The sequence below is a fragment of the Lutra lutra genome, chromosome 4 (assembly GCF_902655055.1).
Source record: "Lutra lutra chromosome 4, mLutLut1.2, whole genome shotgun sequence".
Classification (NCBI taxonomy): Eukaryota; Metazoa; Chordata; class Mammalia; order Carnivora; family Mustelidae; genus Lutra; species Lutra lutra.
In genome coordinates this window covers 162,440,479-162,459,354 of record NC_062281.1, presented here as the reverse complement: position 1 = coordinate 162,459,354, position 18,876 = coordinate 162,440,479, and the positions used below count along the sequence as shown (strand labels likewise).

The following is an 18,876-nucleotide window of genomic DNA, read 5'->3' as shown; positions in this document are numbered from 1 at the left end:
GACAGATTTTTAAAGGATCACTCTGGTTGCTGTGTTAATAGATTCCCCGGAATCAGGGAGTCCACTTAAGAGGCTGCAACTCCATGAGTGACCCCAAATGCCTACATCTAGATAACTACAACAATTGTGAGAAATAATAATAAAATAGTTGTTTTAAGCAGTTAGTTATGGGGTGGCTTATAAGCTACGGTAGGTAACAGGAACAAGAGCCATTCTCTCTTTCCCACACATTCCTACAATTTCCTAACCTTTTAGAAGCGTCCTCTTTTTCTGTCCCCCTCTTAAACCTTGAGTTGCTTTAGCTCCTTCCAAGTTAAGAGAGTTTAATTTTTGCAATAAAAATAAAGGAGTTTGACTTTATTCAACAATATTTATTGAGTGCCTAATATGTGCCAAGCAATGTCTTAGGCACTGGGGAAATAGCAGTCAGGATTTGACATTTTCCCCAGATTTTTCAACCAGAAGAATAAGAGCTCAGGATAGATGCCACTGGTTGAGGGGGAGAGTTGGGGGAAAGACCTGAGACCTTTTTAGCCACAAAACCAGCCTATTTTTGCCCTGTCTTTCCTTCACTTTAGGATGCTGGCAATGACTTACTGAATAATTAGTTATTTTACCTAAAATATAATACCAAGTATGTTGGTAAAAGGGAGTATGGAGTGATTGGCCACAGGAGGCCTGAAGCTTTACTGTTTCCTTCTGCAGCAAGATTCTTTCTCCTGGTTATTAGCTGAAGCAAAGAGAAGCCTTGAGAATTATGGCATGGTTTTGAGGTAAGAACTAGTTATGAAGTAAGAAGAAGATTCAGCCCCATATCTGTCATCCATTCTATTTTTTAAAAAGATTTTATTTATTTATTTGATACAGAGAGAGAGATCACAAGTAGGCAGAGAGGCAGGCAGAGAGAGAGAGGGGGAAGCAGGCTCCCCACTGAGCAGAAAGCCCGATGTGGGGCCCGATCCCAGGACCCCGGGACCATAACCCCAGCCGAAGGCAGAGGCTCAACCCACTGAGCCACCCAAGCACCCCTCTCATCCATTTTAAATGCTCATGTTTAAACTAGCAAATGTTTTCATGGAACTTATTCCTGTAACTGAGTAGTTGAGTAATTGCTTCAGTTTAAATGGCTTTTATTCCCTAGGACAGTGGTTCACAAAATTTTTGGTTTGTGGCCCCTTATAGTTTTTTTTTTTACTTACTTTTTTTTTAAGAGAGAGAGAGAGTGTGTGTGTGTGTGCACCAGGAGTGGGAGGGGAGAAGAAGCAGGAGGAAAAGGAGAGAGAGAATCTCAAGCAGGCTCCACACCCAGCTCGGAGCCCTACCAGCCCTACCCAGCTGGATCTCAGGAACCTGAGATCATGACTTAAGTCGAAATCAAGAGGTGGACGCCCAACCAACTGAGCTACCCAAGTGCCCCAAGGACCCTTTTCACTATTAAAAATTATTGGGGACCCTTGAGGTACCTGGTTAGCTCAGTCTGTGGAGCATGTGACTCTTGATCCCAAGGTTGTGAGTTCCAGCCCCATGTTGGGTGCAGAGATTACTTAAAAATAAAATCTTTAGGGGCACCTGGGTGGCTCAGTGGGTTGAGCCTCTGCCTTCAGCTCAGGTCATAATCTCAGGGTCCTCGGATCGAGCCCCGAGTCGGGCTCTTTGCACCTGCCTCCCCCCCCCCCTCTGCCTGCCTCTCTGCTATTTGTGATCTCTGTCCAATAAATAAATAAAATATTTTAAGAAAATAAAAAAATAAAATAAAATCTTTAAAAAGAAAATTATTGGGGGCTCCAAAGGACTTTTGTTTATATGGATTTTATCTGTTGATATTTACCATATTAAGAACTCAATCTAAGAAATTAAACATTAATTCATTTTCAAAATAAAAATAATAAAATTATTGTATGGTAACATAAATACCATTTGTATGATAACATATGTTTCAAACCGAAAAAATCAGGAGAATGCCATACTTTCACCTTTTTGCATATCTCTTTAATGTCTGGCTTAATAGAAAACAGCTGGATTCTCTCATCAGTTGCAATACATTGTTTTGGGTGAATTCTATGATAAAACCTGACCTCACATAGATACAGAAGGAAAAGGGAGAGATATTTTAATAGCCTTGTCAGATAGTTGTAGGTAAGACTTTGGTACTACACAAAAACTCAGTAAGTGGCAGTTTTTTAAAGATTAGTTGTAATGTAGAATTATTATATCAATGAGCATTTGTACTCTAATACTTGCATTTCGAATGGACAATTTGATCCATTGATCACTTGTAAAATATCCTCCCAAATGTTGACTCATTATATTTTTAAAATTACATTTGTTCATATCACCACCAATCTTATCAGAAAAATCCTTTAAATATTGGAAAGCTGGCAACCTTATGATGACAAGTACAAGTTTTCCAAACTTCTGATTTTCTCTTGAAAGCTCAAATATTATCATTGGCAACAATACTTTCAGTGATTTTCCTTGAAGAGACAGGCTTACTTCATTAATTTTGACAGTTTGTGTGTTCTCAAGGACCAAGATTTAATAAAATTATGTTACTGCTTCATCAAAGACATTCTTGGTTTTTTAAAAAGATTTATTTATTTATTTTAGAGAGAGAGTACGTGCGAGCTGGGGGAGGGATGGAGGGAGAGGGAGAGAGACAGAATACCTAACAGATTCCCCACTACGCATGGAGCCCAACACAGGGCTCCATCCCAGGACCCTGAGATCATGACCTGAGCCGAAACCAAGAGCTGGCCTCCTAACCAACTGAGCCATACAGGAGCCCCCAAAGACATTCTTAAGTGAACCTTACTTTGTCTTATTATTTATTTTTTATTTTTATTGCAAGTGTGTGGCAGTGAAGAATACAATGCATATTATACAGTTTGGTAACACTGCTTTGATTCACGCCAAAGCACCAGCCATCTTAGCCACCATGGCTTTTGTGCCATTAGTGCAAATATCAATATAATGAAAGGCAGATAATATTTTAGTATTATTATAAAAATGGTTTTCACCTGAGAGATACCTTGAAAGGGTCCTGAGGACTCCCAGAGGTCCACGGAGCATACTTGAAGAACTGCTGCCTCATGGATTCCTTCTTTCTGGTTCTCATTGCTTCTAGTATTTACATTATAGTACTCATCACAAAGGATTTTCATCCCCTTTTTCATGTTTTCTCTATCACAATGGGAGCCCTTGGAGGACAAAGGCTATATGTTATTTGCTTCTCTCTCCTCAGGTCCTAGCATAGGACTTGCTAAGTAAATAATCTGAATAAATTAAATTTTCTCATAAATTTTCCCTTGACCTCCCATTTGGTGGTGGAAAAACTGAGCTGAGGGCATAGGTCACTGACAACATCTCTTTTCCTGAACGTTCCTTCTCACTAAGTCAATCTATATTACTATCTCTTATGCCTAGCCTCATGCTTATTATTTTTTATTTACTAATTATGTGGGAAGTACTTAATAAAGGTATATTAATACAGGCTGTTCCTTATAATGTTTCCTGTTCACATTTCTTCCCCAAGGGATATTTATATTTATGTTTTTATATGTGGTGGGGCCTAGTTTAAGAAGGTCAAGCTCCAAAGTTCTCTTTGAACTGTGGGAGACAAAAGAAACCTTTCAAAAGTTGGGCCTTGGCTCAGAAATACTCTTCCCACGGTCTGCAAGAGCTCTCTCTTTGGGAATTTGCTGGCCACATCATAATATTCATCTGGTCCATTTGGCTGTAGACTTGTCAGTGGGGCAGGAAATTATTATTTTTAGAGTACTGCGTGAAAGATAAAAATGAAAAGAGAAACTCTACTTTGGCAACCAGTTGCAGGTCCCAAAATATTTGTGTTTTATTTTTGTACATGAGCCCATCAGTTGCCTAATAGATTTGTGATAAGTTAGAGAGCAAATGATGCTATAGTGTTTCTGTAAAGAGCTTGGAAAATAACTTCATTAATTGGGACTTCAACTATTTCCTTTCAAGCACACAGAATTTTCATTGTTGGTGGTTTTAAAAGTCTGAATCTGGACATTTATGCTTTATTTTTTTTTTAAAGATTTTATTTATTTATTTGACAGAGAGAAATCACAAGTAAGCAGAGAGACAGGCAGAGAGAGAGGAGGAAGCAGGCTCCCTGCTGAGCAGAAAACTTGATGCGGGGCTCGAACCCAGGACCTGGGATCATGACCTGAGCCGAAGGCAGCGGCTTAACCCACTGAGCCACCCAGGCACCCCTGGACATTTATGCTTTAAACCGATGGGTTAGGGAGCATCTGGGTGACTCCATCAGTTAAGTCTGACTCTCAATCTCAGCTCAGGTTTTGATCTGAGGGTCGTGAGCTCAAGCCCCGTGTTGGGCTCCATGGTGGAGCCTACTTTAAACAAACAAGCATACAAATGGATGGGTCAATTAAAAAAATATGTGATTTATGGGGCACCTGGGTAGCTCAGTGGGTTAAAGCCTCTGCCTTCGGCTCAGGTCATGATCTCAGGGTCCTGGGATGGAGCCTCGCATCAGGCTCTCTGCTCGGCGGGGAGTCTGCTTCCCACCCGCCCCCTGCCCCGCCTGTCTCTCTACCAACTTGTGCTCTTTGTCAAATAAATAAATAAAATCTTTAAAAAAAAATATGTGACTTAGTCACTTTGGTAATTTTTTTCCTCCTTTACTGAAAACAAAACTTTGCAAATGGCTGATTTTCCTCATTTTTGAATTGGAAAGTATGGTTGATGAGCCACAGTTTATTTATTTATTGAACAGCTATTTACTGAGTGACTACTATGTGCCAAGGGGAGTTTTAGACCCTTAAGGTATATTAGTGAACAACAACAAAAAAAGATCCAACCCTCATCCTAATACGCAGAGGCAGCATACATTATAAATCAATTTAAATAATAAATGAGTAGGGGCGCCTGGGTCACTCAATCGGTTGAGCCTCTGCCTTCAGCTCAGGTCATGATCCTGGAGCCCCAGGTTCGAGTCCTGCATCAGGCTCCCTGCTCATTGGGAACCTGCTTCTCCCTCTCCCTCTGCCTGCTGCTCTGCCTACTTGTGCTCTTTGTCAAATAAATATACTCTATTAAATAATAAATGAGTATACTGCACAGCATATTAAAGGGTGATTAAGTACTTTGGGAGTAAGAAAAAAGTAGGTAGGGAGTAGGGACAGGGAGAAGGATAATACCACATTGGCAGCTATAAAGTCTTACAGTTTTATGGAGGTAATTGAAATTTGGGACTTGTGTCTCATTTAAATCTCTTTCTATGTAATACATTTATAAGCAAATACAAAATGAAGAAGTGAAATCAGTAAAAATGGTGGGGAAAGTTCCTCCAAAAATTCTTCCCTCCATAAAAGCAATGAGAATACGGTAAAAACAACTGTCAGAATCAACTTTTTTGAATGTATACCATGAGCAGTGAAACAATCACATTGCTTCTTTCAGTATGTTGGTAATTAATACACTGTGCAGTGTGTATTTGGTTCACAGACACACAGCAAGAATGTAGTTGTGTCGATTCCTTGTCTCCCAGTGATAAGCCTGATATTAAAAAAAAAAAAGATTACAGAATTGGCCAAAAGATGAAAGTGCAGCAAAGAAATGAAAAATGATAGGGCTGGAAGTGAAATTCAAATTGAACATAAATGGAGTTATAGAAGAAATAGTTGATCATGGGAATGTTAACACTGTCACCATGAGAAAGTGTAGATCTGCATGAATCGAGTGAAGGCTACTTCATCTCCAAAAGGAGGAAAGTGGCTGTGACAAAGGGATGAAGATGTCTCACAGAAACTGAAGCCAGCAAAAAACCACTTTGCCTTCATGGCATTCTTAGAGATACTTCATGAGATTGTACATAAAAAGGATATAATGTCGGAAGTAAAGAGGAGTATGACAATTCTTCAAGGCATAGTGAAGATACTTGTTCAGTATTATAAGAAAATAGAGGCCGATGCCTGGCTAGGTCAGTTGCTTAAGTGTCTAATGCTTGATTTTGGTTCAGGTCATCATATTAGCGTTGAGGGATCAAGCCTCCATCGAGCCCCAGGTCAAGCCCCACGTCTGGCTCTGCGTTGAACATGGAGTCTGCTTGAGATTCTTGCTCCTCTCCCCCTCCCCTCACCTTGCTTGAGCTCTGAATACATACATACATACATACATACATACATACATACATACGTACATACATACACTACATACATACGTACATACATACATAGGTAAAATCTTAAAAAAGGAAAAAGAGAAAAAAGAGGCAAGCGTTGTTCAAACTATTTTGGATAAGTTTTTTTGCAAAGAAAACAATTTAATTCTCAATTTCTCTAAATGCTTGAGATTACAAGGTACTAAATAAATATTAGTTTTACTATGTTTTCATTTCCCTACACATTTATAACTGATGCTAAGAAATTTTTTGATGCTTTGACAAAAACTTTTAAAGGTCACAGAGCAATGGTAATTCCTCCCATTAATGATTAAGATTTCTGTTTGGTTTCAACTTGCAGTGTCACATTCTTGTAGTATGGTGAAAAATGAAGATTTCCTTTTTTAATTTAATTTTTTGGGAGAATTCTTTTTTTTTAAAGATTTTATTTATTTGAGAGAGAGAGAGAGAGCACAAGTGGAGGGATGGGCAGAGGGAGAGGGAGAAGCAGACTCCCTGCTGAGCAGAGATTCTCCACCCCCACACCCCACCGACATGGGGCGTGATCCCAGTACCCTGGGATTATGACCTGAGCCAAAGGCAGAGGCTTAACCCACTGAGCCACCCAGGCACCCCCAGAATGTTCCTTCTCGTGGTATGGTTTCTTTCATAAGGATTTTGAATTCATAAAGAATTAAAAATTTTGTACATTAGGAAAGAACATACATGAAGTTTAATGGCAAAGAACACACAGGGAAAACCAAGGTATTATAACATCTGACATAAGGCATTAATTTACAGGACTTAATACTTTAGCTACCAAGACAGCAGGCTTTGGCACTGGCAGACCACCATCCAAATCCTAGCTTCATTATTTATTGACTACCTGGGCAAGTTATTTAATTCATTTTTGCTCTAAATTTCTCATCTGGAAACGGGGACAATAAGAGTATTTACTTCATAGAGCTAAGAAGATAAAACAAAGATAACAGATGTACAGCTGTTAGCACAGTGCCTTGCTGTGCGTATTACTTTAGTACTGTGCAGAGATTGTTATAAATCAGTAAAAGGGCGCCTGGGTGGCTCAGTGGGTTAAGCCGCTGCCTTCGGCTCAGGTCATGATCTCGGGGTCCTGGGATCGAGTCCCGCATCGGGTTCTCTGCTCGGCAGAGATCCTGCTTCCCTCTCTCTCTCTCTGCCTGCCTCTCCATCTACTTGTGATCTCTCTCTGTCAAATAAATAAATAAAATCTTAAAAAAAATAAATCAGTAAGAAAAGTATAACACCAATAAACAAAAACACAAAAAGAGCAGTTCGTAAAGAAGAAAAACAATTGCTCAGTACAGTAAATAATCAAAGCACTACAAATTAAGGTAACAATCAGCATTCTTCAGCATATTAAATTATCAAAAATATTTTTAAGTGTTAATGCCAGAGGGTGGTCAGAGTTTAGGAAATAGACACTAATGGGAACAAAACTGATACATCCTGGCAATTTGACAGTTTGATGGTGAGTTTAGGATGTTATTCTAAGGAAATAATCAAATAGGTATAAAAGGCTATATGCACGAGGATGTTTATTATAATAGTTATAGTTTTCAATATAAAAATATTTGTAGACAACCTTAATGTTCATCTATAGAGGTGGCTTTTTTTTTAAGATTTTATTTATTTATTTGACAGAGAGATCACAAGTAGGCAGAGAGGCAGGCAGAGAGAGAGAGAGAGAGAGAGGGAAGCAGGCTCCCCGCTGAGCAGAGAGCCCGATGCGGGACTCGATCCCAGGACCCTGAGATCATGACCTGAGCTGAAGGCAGCAGCTTAACCCACTGAGCCACCCAGGCGCCTCTTTTTTTTTTTTTTTAAACTAAGCTCTGTGCCCAATGTGGGGCTTGAACTCATGACCCTGCAGGCTGAGCCAGCCAGGCGCCTCAGTGGAGGGTTTTAAATGAGTACAAGTGATGAAAACTTAAAACGTAACAAAATGCAGCCAATATAAATAATAGTTACAGTGAGTATTCCCCTTGTCCCAGTGACCATCATTTCTGCTTGGATTACTCCCTGCTTCCAAGCTCTCCTCAACTCATTCTCTACACAGATGCCAAAGGCAAATCTAATCATGTCAATCCCTTGCTTGGCCCCCTCATGGCTGGTCAATATAAAACCTTAAAACAAGCCTCAAAAGCTCGAATCTCTTCTCTCTCTTCCCATTACAGTCCCGTAACATAGGACTCAACGTGCTTCTTTGCTGGACTTTGTGCCCAGTCATTCTCCCTGATTCAGCATTCCACTGAGCCCTGTGGGTTAGGATCACCCTGCTCTGTCTTCTAACAATACCTTGCACTACTTCTTTGGAGCTCTTACATAAAGGCTATTAAATGTTGTTTATGCAATTATTTGTTTAATATACTGTTTCCTCTTGCATTAGAGCTTAAATTCCAAGAAAGCAAAAATTATCTGTTTAACCAATATTTTCCCCATTGTACTTAGTACAGTGCCTGACATAGGTGTTTGATGTGTTTACTGAATGAATGGATGAAGAGCAAGCTACAAAATACAATATGAGCCCAGTTTGGTACAAGAGGGACCAAAGACTTAAGTGGCCAGTCCTAGATACAGAAACAGACTACCTCTAGCAGATGCATGCTGGCCAGGCTCTTCCCTGAGAACAGAAGGGGAATGCCCTCTCTGCAGGGCAGGCTGCACAAGAGGGCGGGAGCTTGCTGGGAAGAGCAGAGCTGATGGGAGTGGTGGCCTCTGGGGCTCCTATTCTTCCAGCTCCCCGGGCAAGAAGAGGCTGCTGGGAGAGGAAACTATGTCTTCCGAGGACCACCCAAGGCACAGGCACTGGGGAGCCACAAGATGAGGGCTGCCTGGAAGTCTCAGCTGGGGTGTCAGACTCAGAGTTATGGGGAGATAGGCCCTGGGTTGCACACAGCCCCAGGGGGCAGGGCTCAAGGCCAAGGCAGGGTAGCATCAGGACTCGCCCTAGAGGGCAGCCTGGAAAAGCCTTGGGAGAGGGAGTGCCACTTCACTTGAAACTGATGTTGACTCTTTTGGCTGGGGGAGGGGGCTGGTCTCTATGGTCAGGAAATTTCTCATTGGGTACTTGTTCTTAAAGACGCCTTTTAGCTGTGTGGTAACTGAGGCAGTGTCAGGTGTGGATGGGTAGCTATGCTGCTGCCTCTTTTGTCAAAAATTTGACTTGTCTGATTTATCAGCCATCTCAGGCTTTGTCTTTCACGATGTCAAGTTCTTCTGCCAACCTGGTTCCTGAAGGTGGGCTCCCATCCTCCAAATCACCACACCCATCCCAGAAGATGCCAGGCCAGCATCTGTGCAGCCCACCCCCCCCTCCTGCCCATAGTAGCACCCTTAGTTCCCCCCTCAGCTTCAGATATAATGCTTGTCAATTTGTAGACCCACCACTCCCATGTGACACACAATCTCCCTGGCTTCCAGCCCAGGTCCCTGAAGTCTTAGAAGAACCTTCCCTCCAACCCTCAGTAGCCCAATAAACACATTCTGAAGGAATGAATACATCCATTTATTAAACTTTCCCATGTGCAAGACCTTCTTTGATGGAGTGTCATGGAGGCCCTTGAGGGAGGACTGGGGCAGGGACTTGCGGTTAAGACTTAAGAGCAGGTTTAAAGTCTAGGCTTTGAGTTGGGTGAAAGGGAGCTATTGCAGATTTCAGAGAGGACATAACTGGCCTTAATCTTGCACCATCTCGGGGCTGACACAGCAGATGGGAAATCAGGTGATGCATAAGTGTTGGAAATGGTGTGATGGTGGGGGTAGTAAAGATGTAATGTGGAGTAGAAAGAGGCTGAGTCAGGGAAGGTGGTAGAACCTTCAGTTAAGATTGGGTTGAGGGGCAGAGCTCACACTTTGGGTATAGAGGGAGAGGAAGAAAAGACAGCTCAGCTGCTGCTTCTTTCTTGGGTCAGGTGTCCAAAAAGGAGGGCCATTCCTCTCTATCTATCCAATGCCTTGTCTGGGGAGGTGCCTCCACTCTCCTCCAGAGGTTTTAGCTTTGGGTCCCGGCTGAAGCCAGAGAAAAATAAGGAGAAAAAAGGAGGAGCCAAAACAAAAACCAAAAAAAAAAAAAAAAAAAAAAAAAAAAACCCAACAACCATAAAAACCCTGAAGTAAAGTCCATGGGGTGGGGAGCTTGAAGGCCCCCTTCAAGTAGCTCAGGCCTGGCAGCTTGTGCTGGGCTTGCGGGAAGACTCCCTCCCACAGACGCGAACTAACTCGGGAAGCAAGCCCGAGCTCGCGGAGGGCTTGTGGGTGTGTGGGGCTGGGCCACCAGGGTCAATCAACCGCCCCCACTGCAACCAGACACAGGGGCGTGCTGTCTTTCCGAGCGTGTGGGCTCAGGTCAGGAGCGCAGACCCCAACCTGGCCAGGGGCCGTGTCTTCACCCCACGCGCCGCCTAGTGGGACCCGCGCAGGCGCAGTCCCTGCTGGCCCAAGGCTGCCCCCTGGCGCCGCCTCACTCTTCCCAAGGGCTCATGTCGGTGTCAATAGCCACGCAGTTGTACGCGGCGTAGCGGAGCTTCTCCTCGCACACCTTGGCACTGAGGGAGACAGGGCCGCGGTTGGCGCCTGGGGCACCGCAAGGGCCAGTGCACGGGGGCCTATGGGTGCCGGGGCCCCAGTTCGTGCACTTCATGACTCGCCATCCTCCTCCATCCTAGGGTGACGCCCCTACCCTGCTCCCCACTCTGTAGGCTCCCTGTGCCCAGGAGACCCACCTGGCATAGTGTGGTAGGAAGAGGGTGCTGGAACACGTGGAAGACTCCGGCAGCGCGTCTGTGGTTTCGTAGCTGGGGGCACGGACGGGCCACAGATTAGGAAGAACTGTAGGGACATGGGGTAGGGACACCGCCCCAGTCCCTGCCCCGCCCCGCCCCGCTCCAGCCACACTCACCCCAGTTTGTCCGGGTAGATGTAGATCCGCGCAGGCAGCCGGCTGCGGCCAGTGACAAAGCGCAGGAAGCGGCTCCGATCCTCTGCATGGAGAAGGACGTCAGCGTCTGCACTGATGGCGGGGAAGGCTCTACAACTCCTACCCTGCCTCGGTATCCCGCAGGTGGAATCCGAACCCGGGAACCACGCTCTCCTCTGCCACTCACCGTTGGTGAAATTGTTCAGCGCTTCCCAGAAGTACTGCACCCGAGTGTCAGATGGCTCGAAGTCCTCAAACCGGGCTGGGGACCAGGTCAGAAATCGAGCTTAGGTCAAAACCTGCCTCGTCTGTAAGGCCCCCGCCCCCACACTGCCGGACCCCCATACTCACTGAGCTTGCGCAGAGCGTCCACAGTGACCTCTGGGTCCCCGCACACTTTCTTCTCCAGTTCCTGCCAAGTCAGCAAGTCCAGCACGGCCTGCGGCACCACCTTCAGCAGCCCCGCCTGCATGGCTGCCACCTGGGGAGGGAGGGAGAGGCCTGGCTAGGGAAGAGGGTCCAACTCCCAAGTCAGTGTGTGGTGGGGTACTTGGCCTCCACTCAGAGAGATCGTGGGGGCATGATCTCTATTCAGCACTGGGGGCCATCTCTGAACCCCACTGATAAGCAGGAACATGGGGCAGAGGAATGGTGGGGCCCAGAGTTCTTGCGACTGGGTACTGGGGGCCTATCAGGCCGGGCTCTGCCTGTAAGGAGCTGCACAAAGCTCTTGTTCTGCTGGTCTCTGGGTGGTACCTGCTCCTTGCTCTCTTCTAGCCGGGTCTTCTGCACCAGTTGGATGAAGCGGGAACGGTCCTCATATCCCACCACGATGCCTGCACCCCCGGGGATCAACTCTACTACTTGCTGGTCACTCAATACAGTGGTGAATGTTAGCTCCTTTCCAAATTTGAACTCAAATGTCTCTTTGTCCATTCCTTCCATCACTTCCAAGAGCTTCACCTGGCAGTTGGAGAGAGGGAACGAGGTCGGCCTTTCATTGTGGAGACAGTCCTTGTTTTCTCTCAAGATGCTCACAGGGAAACAGGAGAGGCAGCTAGACAAGGAAGTCCCCATGCAGCCAATGAGGGCAGTGAGGGGGTTGGAACAAGGACTATGAAAGCATCAAGACAACACCTCGCCAGTCTTGGCTGCCAGAGAAGGTGTCCTGGAAGAAATGGCATCTAAACGGAGACCTAAATGATGGCTGGGAATTTGCTTGGCCACAAGGAAGTCAGGAAAGAGAACAACATGAAAAAAGGTAGAAAGAGCAAAAGGCCTGTGGAATCTCTTTGGCTGGAGCCAAGTGGCTAGAGACACAGAGGTCACATAAGGCTTGTCAGGTTCTGCATTTTACCCTAAGCCTGGGGCAGAGCCACTGAAGGGTTTAAACAAGGGGAAGGAAATGAATTACTCTGGCTGCAGGAATCAGATGGGTTAAGAGCAGAGACAGGAATGCTAGGTTTGCAGTCAGTGGTTGTGTCACAAGGGAAGGTGGCCTGAAGCGGGAGGACAGTAGTGAGATGGAAGAAGTGGACAGATGCCAGAGGGAGATGTGATAGAAAGTAGGAGGTAAGGGAGAAGGAGAAGTGGCGGGTGGCACTGAGGGGCCTGGCATGGAAAAGGGGTGGACAGTGGTGCCATTTGGAGACAGGAGCCTTGGAGGGCAGAAGAGTGGGGAGGTGAGGATGACTGGGCTGAGGCGGAAGTGCCATCTTGGGGCAGACGTCCAGCAGGCAGGTGCACATAAGGGTCCAAGCTTAGGAAAGAAGCTGGAGTTGGAGGTAAGGATTTGGGGGCCGCCAGAATAAAGACAGTAGTTGAAGCCATGGGAATAGAAGGAATCAGCAAAGGAGCATGTGTGAGGTTAGAGAAGGTTCAGGACACCCTCGGGGAACAGCGACATTTAGGGGCTGTGCAGAGGAAACACTGGGTCCAGGCCCTACTTACCAGCACGGAGTCCACAGCTGGGAAATCCTTGCTCCAGCTCACCTCCTCCCCAGACAGCTGCTTCCACACGAAACCAGGCAGAGCCAGGACCTATGGGACAAATACCATTGTATCCTCATCTTGGGCTGCCCAGGTTTAGCTGGCCCTTCTTCCTTCCGGGGGCCAGGCTGATCCAATGAAAGCACAGATTTGGCTACTCACCAGGAACTCCTTACCCCGTAGGGCAGCCCCCATCAGCTGTCCGATCCACTCGTATTTGGCAAAGTCTCGGCAGGAGGGGTTGGGCACGTACATGTCCCGGGCCTCCCCAGTGCCATTGCCCTGCTCCCAAGACAAGAGCTATTAGCATGGCATGGAATGGACCCTACTTTATTGCCCCAGACTCTCCAAAGACTTGCCTGCACACCTTCCACCGGAAGCCCTGAGTGGTCCCTCTGATTGTAAAATGGCTCCTCCTTCCCTGTCTGCCCAGAGGCCACCCTAGGCAACCTGGTCCCTCCTCTGGCCCCTCTCTAGTTCAGCACCTGGGAGGTTTGCAGAGACGAACAGCAGAAACAACTGGAGAAGTAGGGATAGGAGATTACCTGGTTGGCTGTGCGCACAAAGAAGGGCAGAGGCACAGGGGTGTCTGCTGAGCTAGGGCACAACTCTTCTGACATGTCTGCCAGGCTATCCCGAAAACCACCCCCTGAAATGACACACAGATGCTCTCAGCTGGAGCATTCAAGAGCTCCAGCCCCCATAAAGAGGTAATAAACTGGTCCTCTATCTTGATTAGCTGTGACCCCAGAAGCCTCTACCACTCTACATAGGGCAGGACCCTCATTATCCTTCCCCAGGGCCTCACCTTGGTCAATGATGCCTTCTGCAATGAATTTACACTCCCACCACTGGTCATAGCGCATGGGCCACCTGTAAGAAGGGGTGGATCTTTGTTCCCATGCTGGGTCGGGGCTCAGAACATTTCACCAGTGAGAGATGGGGGTCACAGGAGTAATGACGAGGGGTTTTAGAGGCAGTGTGCGGGGATGTATAGTTTATGTGTGCCCAGTCCAAGTTCCTCATCCTCATGCCATACCTGTAGTCCAAGGGCTTTTCATACTTGTCAGAGGGCTTGAGGCCTTCATAAACCTGAGGGCAGGGGAAGGGAGCTGTAGGAAAGTCTATGCCAAGATCTTGTCCTACTCTGGCCCGAAGGCCTTAATTAGGCCCAGCCCCCACCCCAGACCCTTTATTGACCCTCCCTTAGATCGACCCCAGGTGGTCCAGACCTGGGTGAAGACTGCATTCTTGCAGGCAGGGTCCCTTAAGGGGCAGGCACGGTGCTCCATGGCGAGGCGCCGGTTGATGTACAGGCGTGGCATGAAGCTGGGCTTGCTGCTTTCCGAGTCCCGCAGGCACTGGGCCACCAGGCCTGGCCTCTGGCGTGACAGCAGCAGGAATTGCTTCACTTGCTGATGAGGAGATGTGGCCAGAGCAAGACTGGCAGGCAGTCAGTGTCTATCCAGGCTCTGGAACCTTCTTCTATGCCTGGACCTGATTCCTAACTCTAGTCCATGCCTAGTCCTTCCCCAATACCCTCCCCTTCCTTGTCTTCAGTCCCTCCTTAGTCTAGTCACCTGGGGGAGCTTTCTAAACACCGCCCCCACCCCCCCAAATCAAACCTGGTCATCCCCTACTTAAAACCCTTCCAATGGCTCCAGGGACCTAGGACATAGTCCCTCCTTCACAGCCTGGCCCAAACTGCCCTCTGCTATCAGGGCCTCCTATTTGCCTACCCAGTCCCATCCCCAAGTTATACATACATCTACCTGGGGCGCTTCTCTTGTCATCTTCGGCAGCTAATAACTTCCAGTGCACACCTTCCATGCAGCTTCCCTGTCTACACTGTTACTTCTCCTCCCCCAGTTCTTGTACATTTTACACACTATCTGGGAGAACGGCATCCCAAACACTACATTTTAACGATCTGTGTCTGGCTTTCTTCCTACGTTCCTAGAGCCCAACAAAGGCCCAGGCCTAGAGTAGCTTTTAAGAACCCTGTAGAAGAGAGAGCACTTGCATGAGCAGAAGGGAGGAGCCCACTGCTGACACCACTACTAGGCGGGCCAGGCTCACCTTAATCTCACTGAAGGTGCCCAGCGTGTGGTCCCAGGCAGGTACCAGGTGGTGCAGGACACTGTCCAGGATCTTTATGAATCTGGGGTGAGTGGTAAAGATGGTGCAACTAAAGAGGATGGCATGAATTTAAGACTCCCTCACTCCCCAACACACAAGGACAGGAGAAGGTGGGGCTCAGGGAACAGCTTACAAAGTGGAACAGCTTACAGTATAGGGCCTGGGGAACCTCCTTCCTATTGACGAATGAGGCTCAGGACTAGGGGAAAGGAAGGGCCGGGCAGGCCCAGGACCACAGCCACCTCTGCAGGAGAACAGCTCTGCGGTACAGAATTTCAGGGTCCGTGCCTTCCAGACGTGGGTATCGCACCAGACTGGTCGGCTGGAACAGGTCTGCATTCAACCCTAGTTCCCGCTGTCTAGACGACTTGATCTTGATCCCTCGAAGACGCACATCAATCCCATCATCTGGGGGAAGAAGTTACTTAGCGCACCTGCTGCCTCCTTGGCCCTCAGATCTGAGAATGGCCCCTGAATGCTCAGGCTTTCAGAAACTTGGGACCTTTGAGACGCCTTTCTACTTATCTGACTTTGATTATTATATTCTTTGCGGGTTTCTCCATCCCTCACTATATTGCAAGGCCTGAGGATCCCAACTTAGTTCCTCTTCCAGATGAGCCCAACCACCTCTGCAGCTTTAAGGCAGGCCTACCCCTGGCGCCTCCCACGTGGCTCAGGCCCAAAGCTTCACCTCCCAGAGATAGTTCAACTATTCCCCTCATCCCAACTCCAAGCCCACTGTTTCTCCACACTCACTGCCAACTAGCCACTAGTCTATACACTGGGGCTCCCTTTCCCTCCTTAGAGCCTGAAGCCCCACCTCGGCACTCGACGATGCGGATCTCGATGACTGGGAGGTGAACGGTCATGTCCTCCAGGACACACACATCCCCGATCAGGGTCCTGACGAGATGGATGAGAGGCACTCTGAGTACCCCTTGCCTTCAGGGATTGCTGGGCTCTCACTTGACCTTCTGCTTCCAAATGGGGCCAGGCCCCATTGCTAGGATCATGCCCCATTCTCCCTCCCAGACCAGCCTGTTCACTCACTCGTCAATGCTCACGTCACTCAGCTTCTTCAGGTTGTCCCCTTCGCCCCCATAGATCACTACTCGCTTAGGCATAAAGTTGTCATCTGTGGTATCCACTGTGAGCAGTAGCTTCCTGAGTGGTCAGAGGATGCACATGGGTCTCTGTACATTTACAGGCATGGGGCCCGCCCACTCTGTCCTACCTCAAGGCCCACTCACTTGACAATGGTGCCCTTTTTCATGGTAAGCCGTACCCAGTGCTGGCACTGGGACCCATCGCTCTCCCAGTAGGTGTCTGCATTGCTGTCTGTCAGGCAGGACACATTGAACTCCTCCTGGGGAGGGGCAGAGAAGTGGAGACAGTGTTTACCCCACTCCCTGCACATGGAGGCTTAAAAGCACAGCTGGTATGGGTGGAAGTGTCTAGGCATTCCCACAGGACTTCCGAAATGGGGTGCTGGACTGAGTCTGGCCTGTAGGAATTCAGGTTTGGCCCTGGCCTAAAGGTGAGGGCTCTGGATCTAGCAAGAAATGACCTTCTTGCTTGGGGTGGGAGGAGTCCCAGAACCCACCGTGTAGGAGGAAACGTCTATGCTCTCCACATACTGCTTCACGCTACCCAGGTTCTCATCCTCCTTGCCCAGGTGGTCGTACAAGAAGTGGATCAGGTCCTCGTCGCACTCGTAGGTCCACGTCGGGGGCACATAGCTAAGCAACCCCAAGTCCCTAATTAGGCCAGGCCCAGACCTGGAGATTCTTCCTCCCTATCCCACCCCAGCTCACTCACAGTAATCTCTGTACAGCTTCCGTGTATGCCTCGGCTGGCTGGGGCCTTGATCCCAGGCGATGAGAGTATGTCAGGTCCACCACCTGTTCCCATCTGCGGGCACGGAGTAGGGGACGGGGGAGACATCAGTGGGCAGCGGGGTACCCCCAGGGAGCTTTCTCCAGAGCTCCATCTCCACCAGACTGGGCCTCCAGAAGCTCCACCCCATCTCCATTCAGGTCCCGCCCCTTCCTGCCTTTAACCCTGCCTTCACTCCCTATCCCACCTCCGGGCCTGTGCCAGCTTAGTTCCCAACCCTTCTGGGCCGAGCTGTCCGGCAGCAAGCCCCGCCCTTTCAAGTGCAGGACCTGAGCACCGGTCGGTAGTCCACGCCGAAGAGCTGTTGCTGCCGTTGGAGGTGGTCTGGAGTGTCGATGGGTACGAGGCGGGCCCCGCCCTCCGCCGGTCGGCACACCAGCAGCCAGCCTTCGTTCAGCCCGCAGTCGCCCAGGTGTTCTGCCAGCTGCTCCTGCCGGGACGCGCAAGACGGGGACAGCCGTCTGGGAAATGCCCAGCGCCCTGCCCAGCCCAGCCCAAGGCAAAGGACACGGAACGCAGTGCTCCCTCAAGATGGGGGATGGGAAGGGAACGGCCTGGAGGTGCCCTGGCGCCAGGGGTCTTCTGCGGGGCCCAGGGCAGGCCAGGGAGTACCTTGGTCAGCTTCACCCAGAGCCCCTGGCCGTTGCACAGTTCCTCGCCGGTAGTTCGCACGCAGGCGCCGCGCCGGAGCTCAATGCTGTCTCGGGCCGCACGGAGGGGCCCGGAGCCGGTACCAGGGGCGGAGCCCGCCGCTCCCACACGCAGCCCCAGGCCCTCCGCCTCCCACACCGGCAGCAACACGCGCGACGGACCCGCCGGGTCCTTGTAAAGCTTGTAGAGCACCTCGCGTGGCACGAAGGCCAGCGCCGCCGGCAGCGGCCGTCCAGCGCGGAGGCTCTGCGCTGCCTCTGCCAGGAAGCGCACGCGGCCCAGTAGCTGCCGCGGGGACTCTAGAGCCGCGCCAGGTCCTGGGCCTGCCATGGTGAAGTGGCAAAGGAGAGCCCAGGGGCGGCGGTTCGGCTCCCGGAGCCGCAGCCGCGAAGGCTGACCAAGCTTCCCACCACGCTCGGCCCCGCCTTCGGCCAGCCTTCGCCGTAAGTTCTGGACTAAGGGCACCCAGCGCTCCTGCCGTATTTCCCTGTGTACTCAGATACTTAAACTTACTACAAACCAATGTGCCTCGTACTGAGCCAACCAGACCCAAGTTCAGTTGTCTTTACCTGATCCATCTCTCTGTCTGTCCTCTTTGCTTCCACCATTTTATACCCTCATTGAACCGCCGTCCTATCTAGGCTGGATCATTGGAACAGACATTTTTCTGGTTCTCTGACCCGTTTTTGCCTTCCCACTCCGACGAGTCACACTACATCCAGAAGACTCTTTAAAAATCTGATAGACATCCTCTTAGCTCCTCATCCTAGGGACAGTATTGCTAAAATATTTGGGAGAATAATCCCCTCCTCAGCCCTACCACTGATAGGAGTCTTGAGTCGTTCAGCGTTCATCCTGGTTGTTACTCCTAATCCTAGGACATTGGTGATCATTATCAGGTTTCTCCCAGTAATTCTGAACCAGATGAGAGGAAAGGTCCAATGCGGGAAGACAGGTCCAAGGTGGGTAGATAGGATGGAGGCAAAAAAAAAAAAAGGTCAGGAGCTGTTGGTGAAGTATAAGGAAACTTTGTCTCCCACCCTCCCTGGCAAACAGTTTTTTAAAAAGTTTTTTTGAGATATAATTCATATTCCATATA

The 18,876-nt window shown here is 48.5% G+C and overlaps 1 protein-coding gene across 1 annotated transcript; it reads right to left on the bottom strand.

The window, feature by feature from the left end:
• Positions 1–9,676: 9,676 nt before the first annotated feature.
• HECTD3 (HECT domain E3 ubiquitin protein ligase 3) lies at positions 9,677–18,206 on the bottom strand. Its single transcript, XM_047724651.1, has 21 exons — positions 17,739–18,206; positions 17,396–17,556; positions 17,049–17,141; positions 16,834–16,969; positions 16,481–16,596; positions 16,281–16,394; positions 16,051–16,133; positions 15,473–15,638; positions 15,171–15,252; positions 14,324–14,506; positions 14,131–14,183; positions 13,900–13,964; positions 13,637–13,740; positions 13,254–13,373; positions 13,053–13,142; positions 11,859–12,065; positions 11,454–11,583; positions 11,290–11,364; positions 11,085–11,166; positions 10,909–10,980; positions 9,677–10,731 (listed from the first exon to the last, which is right to left on the bottom strand). The coding sequence occupies exons 1-21, from the start codon at positions 18,105–18,107 to the stop codon at positions 10,647–10,649; spliced, it is 2,586 nt and encodes an 861-aa protein (XP_047580607.1). The 5' UTR covers positions 18,108–18,206; the 3' UTR covers positions 9,677–10,646.
• Positions 18,207–18,876: the final 670 nt, after the last annotated feature.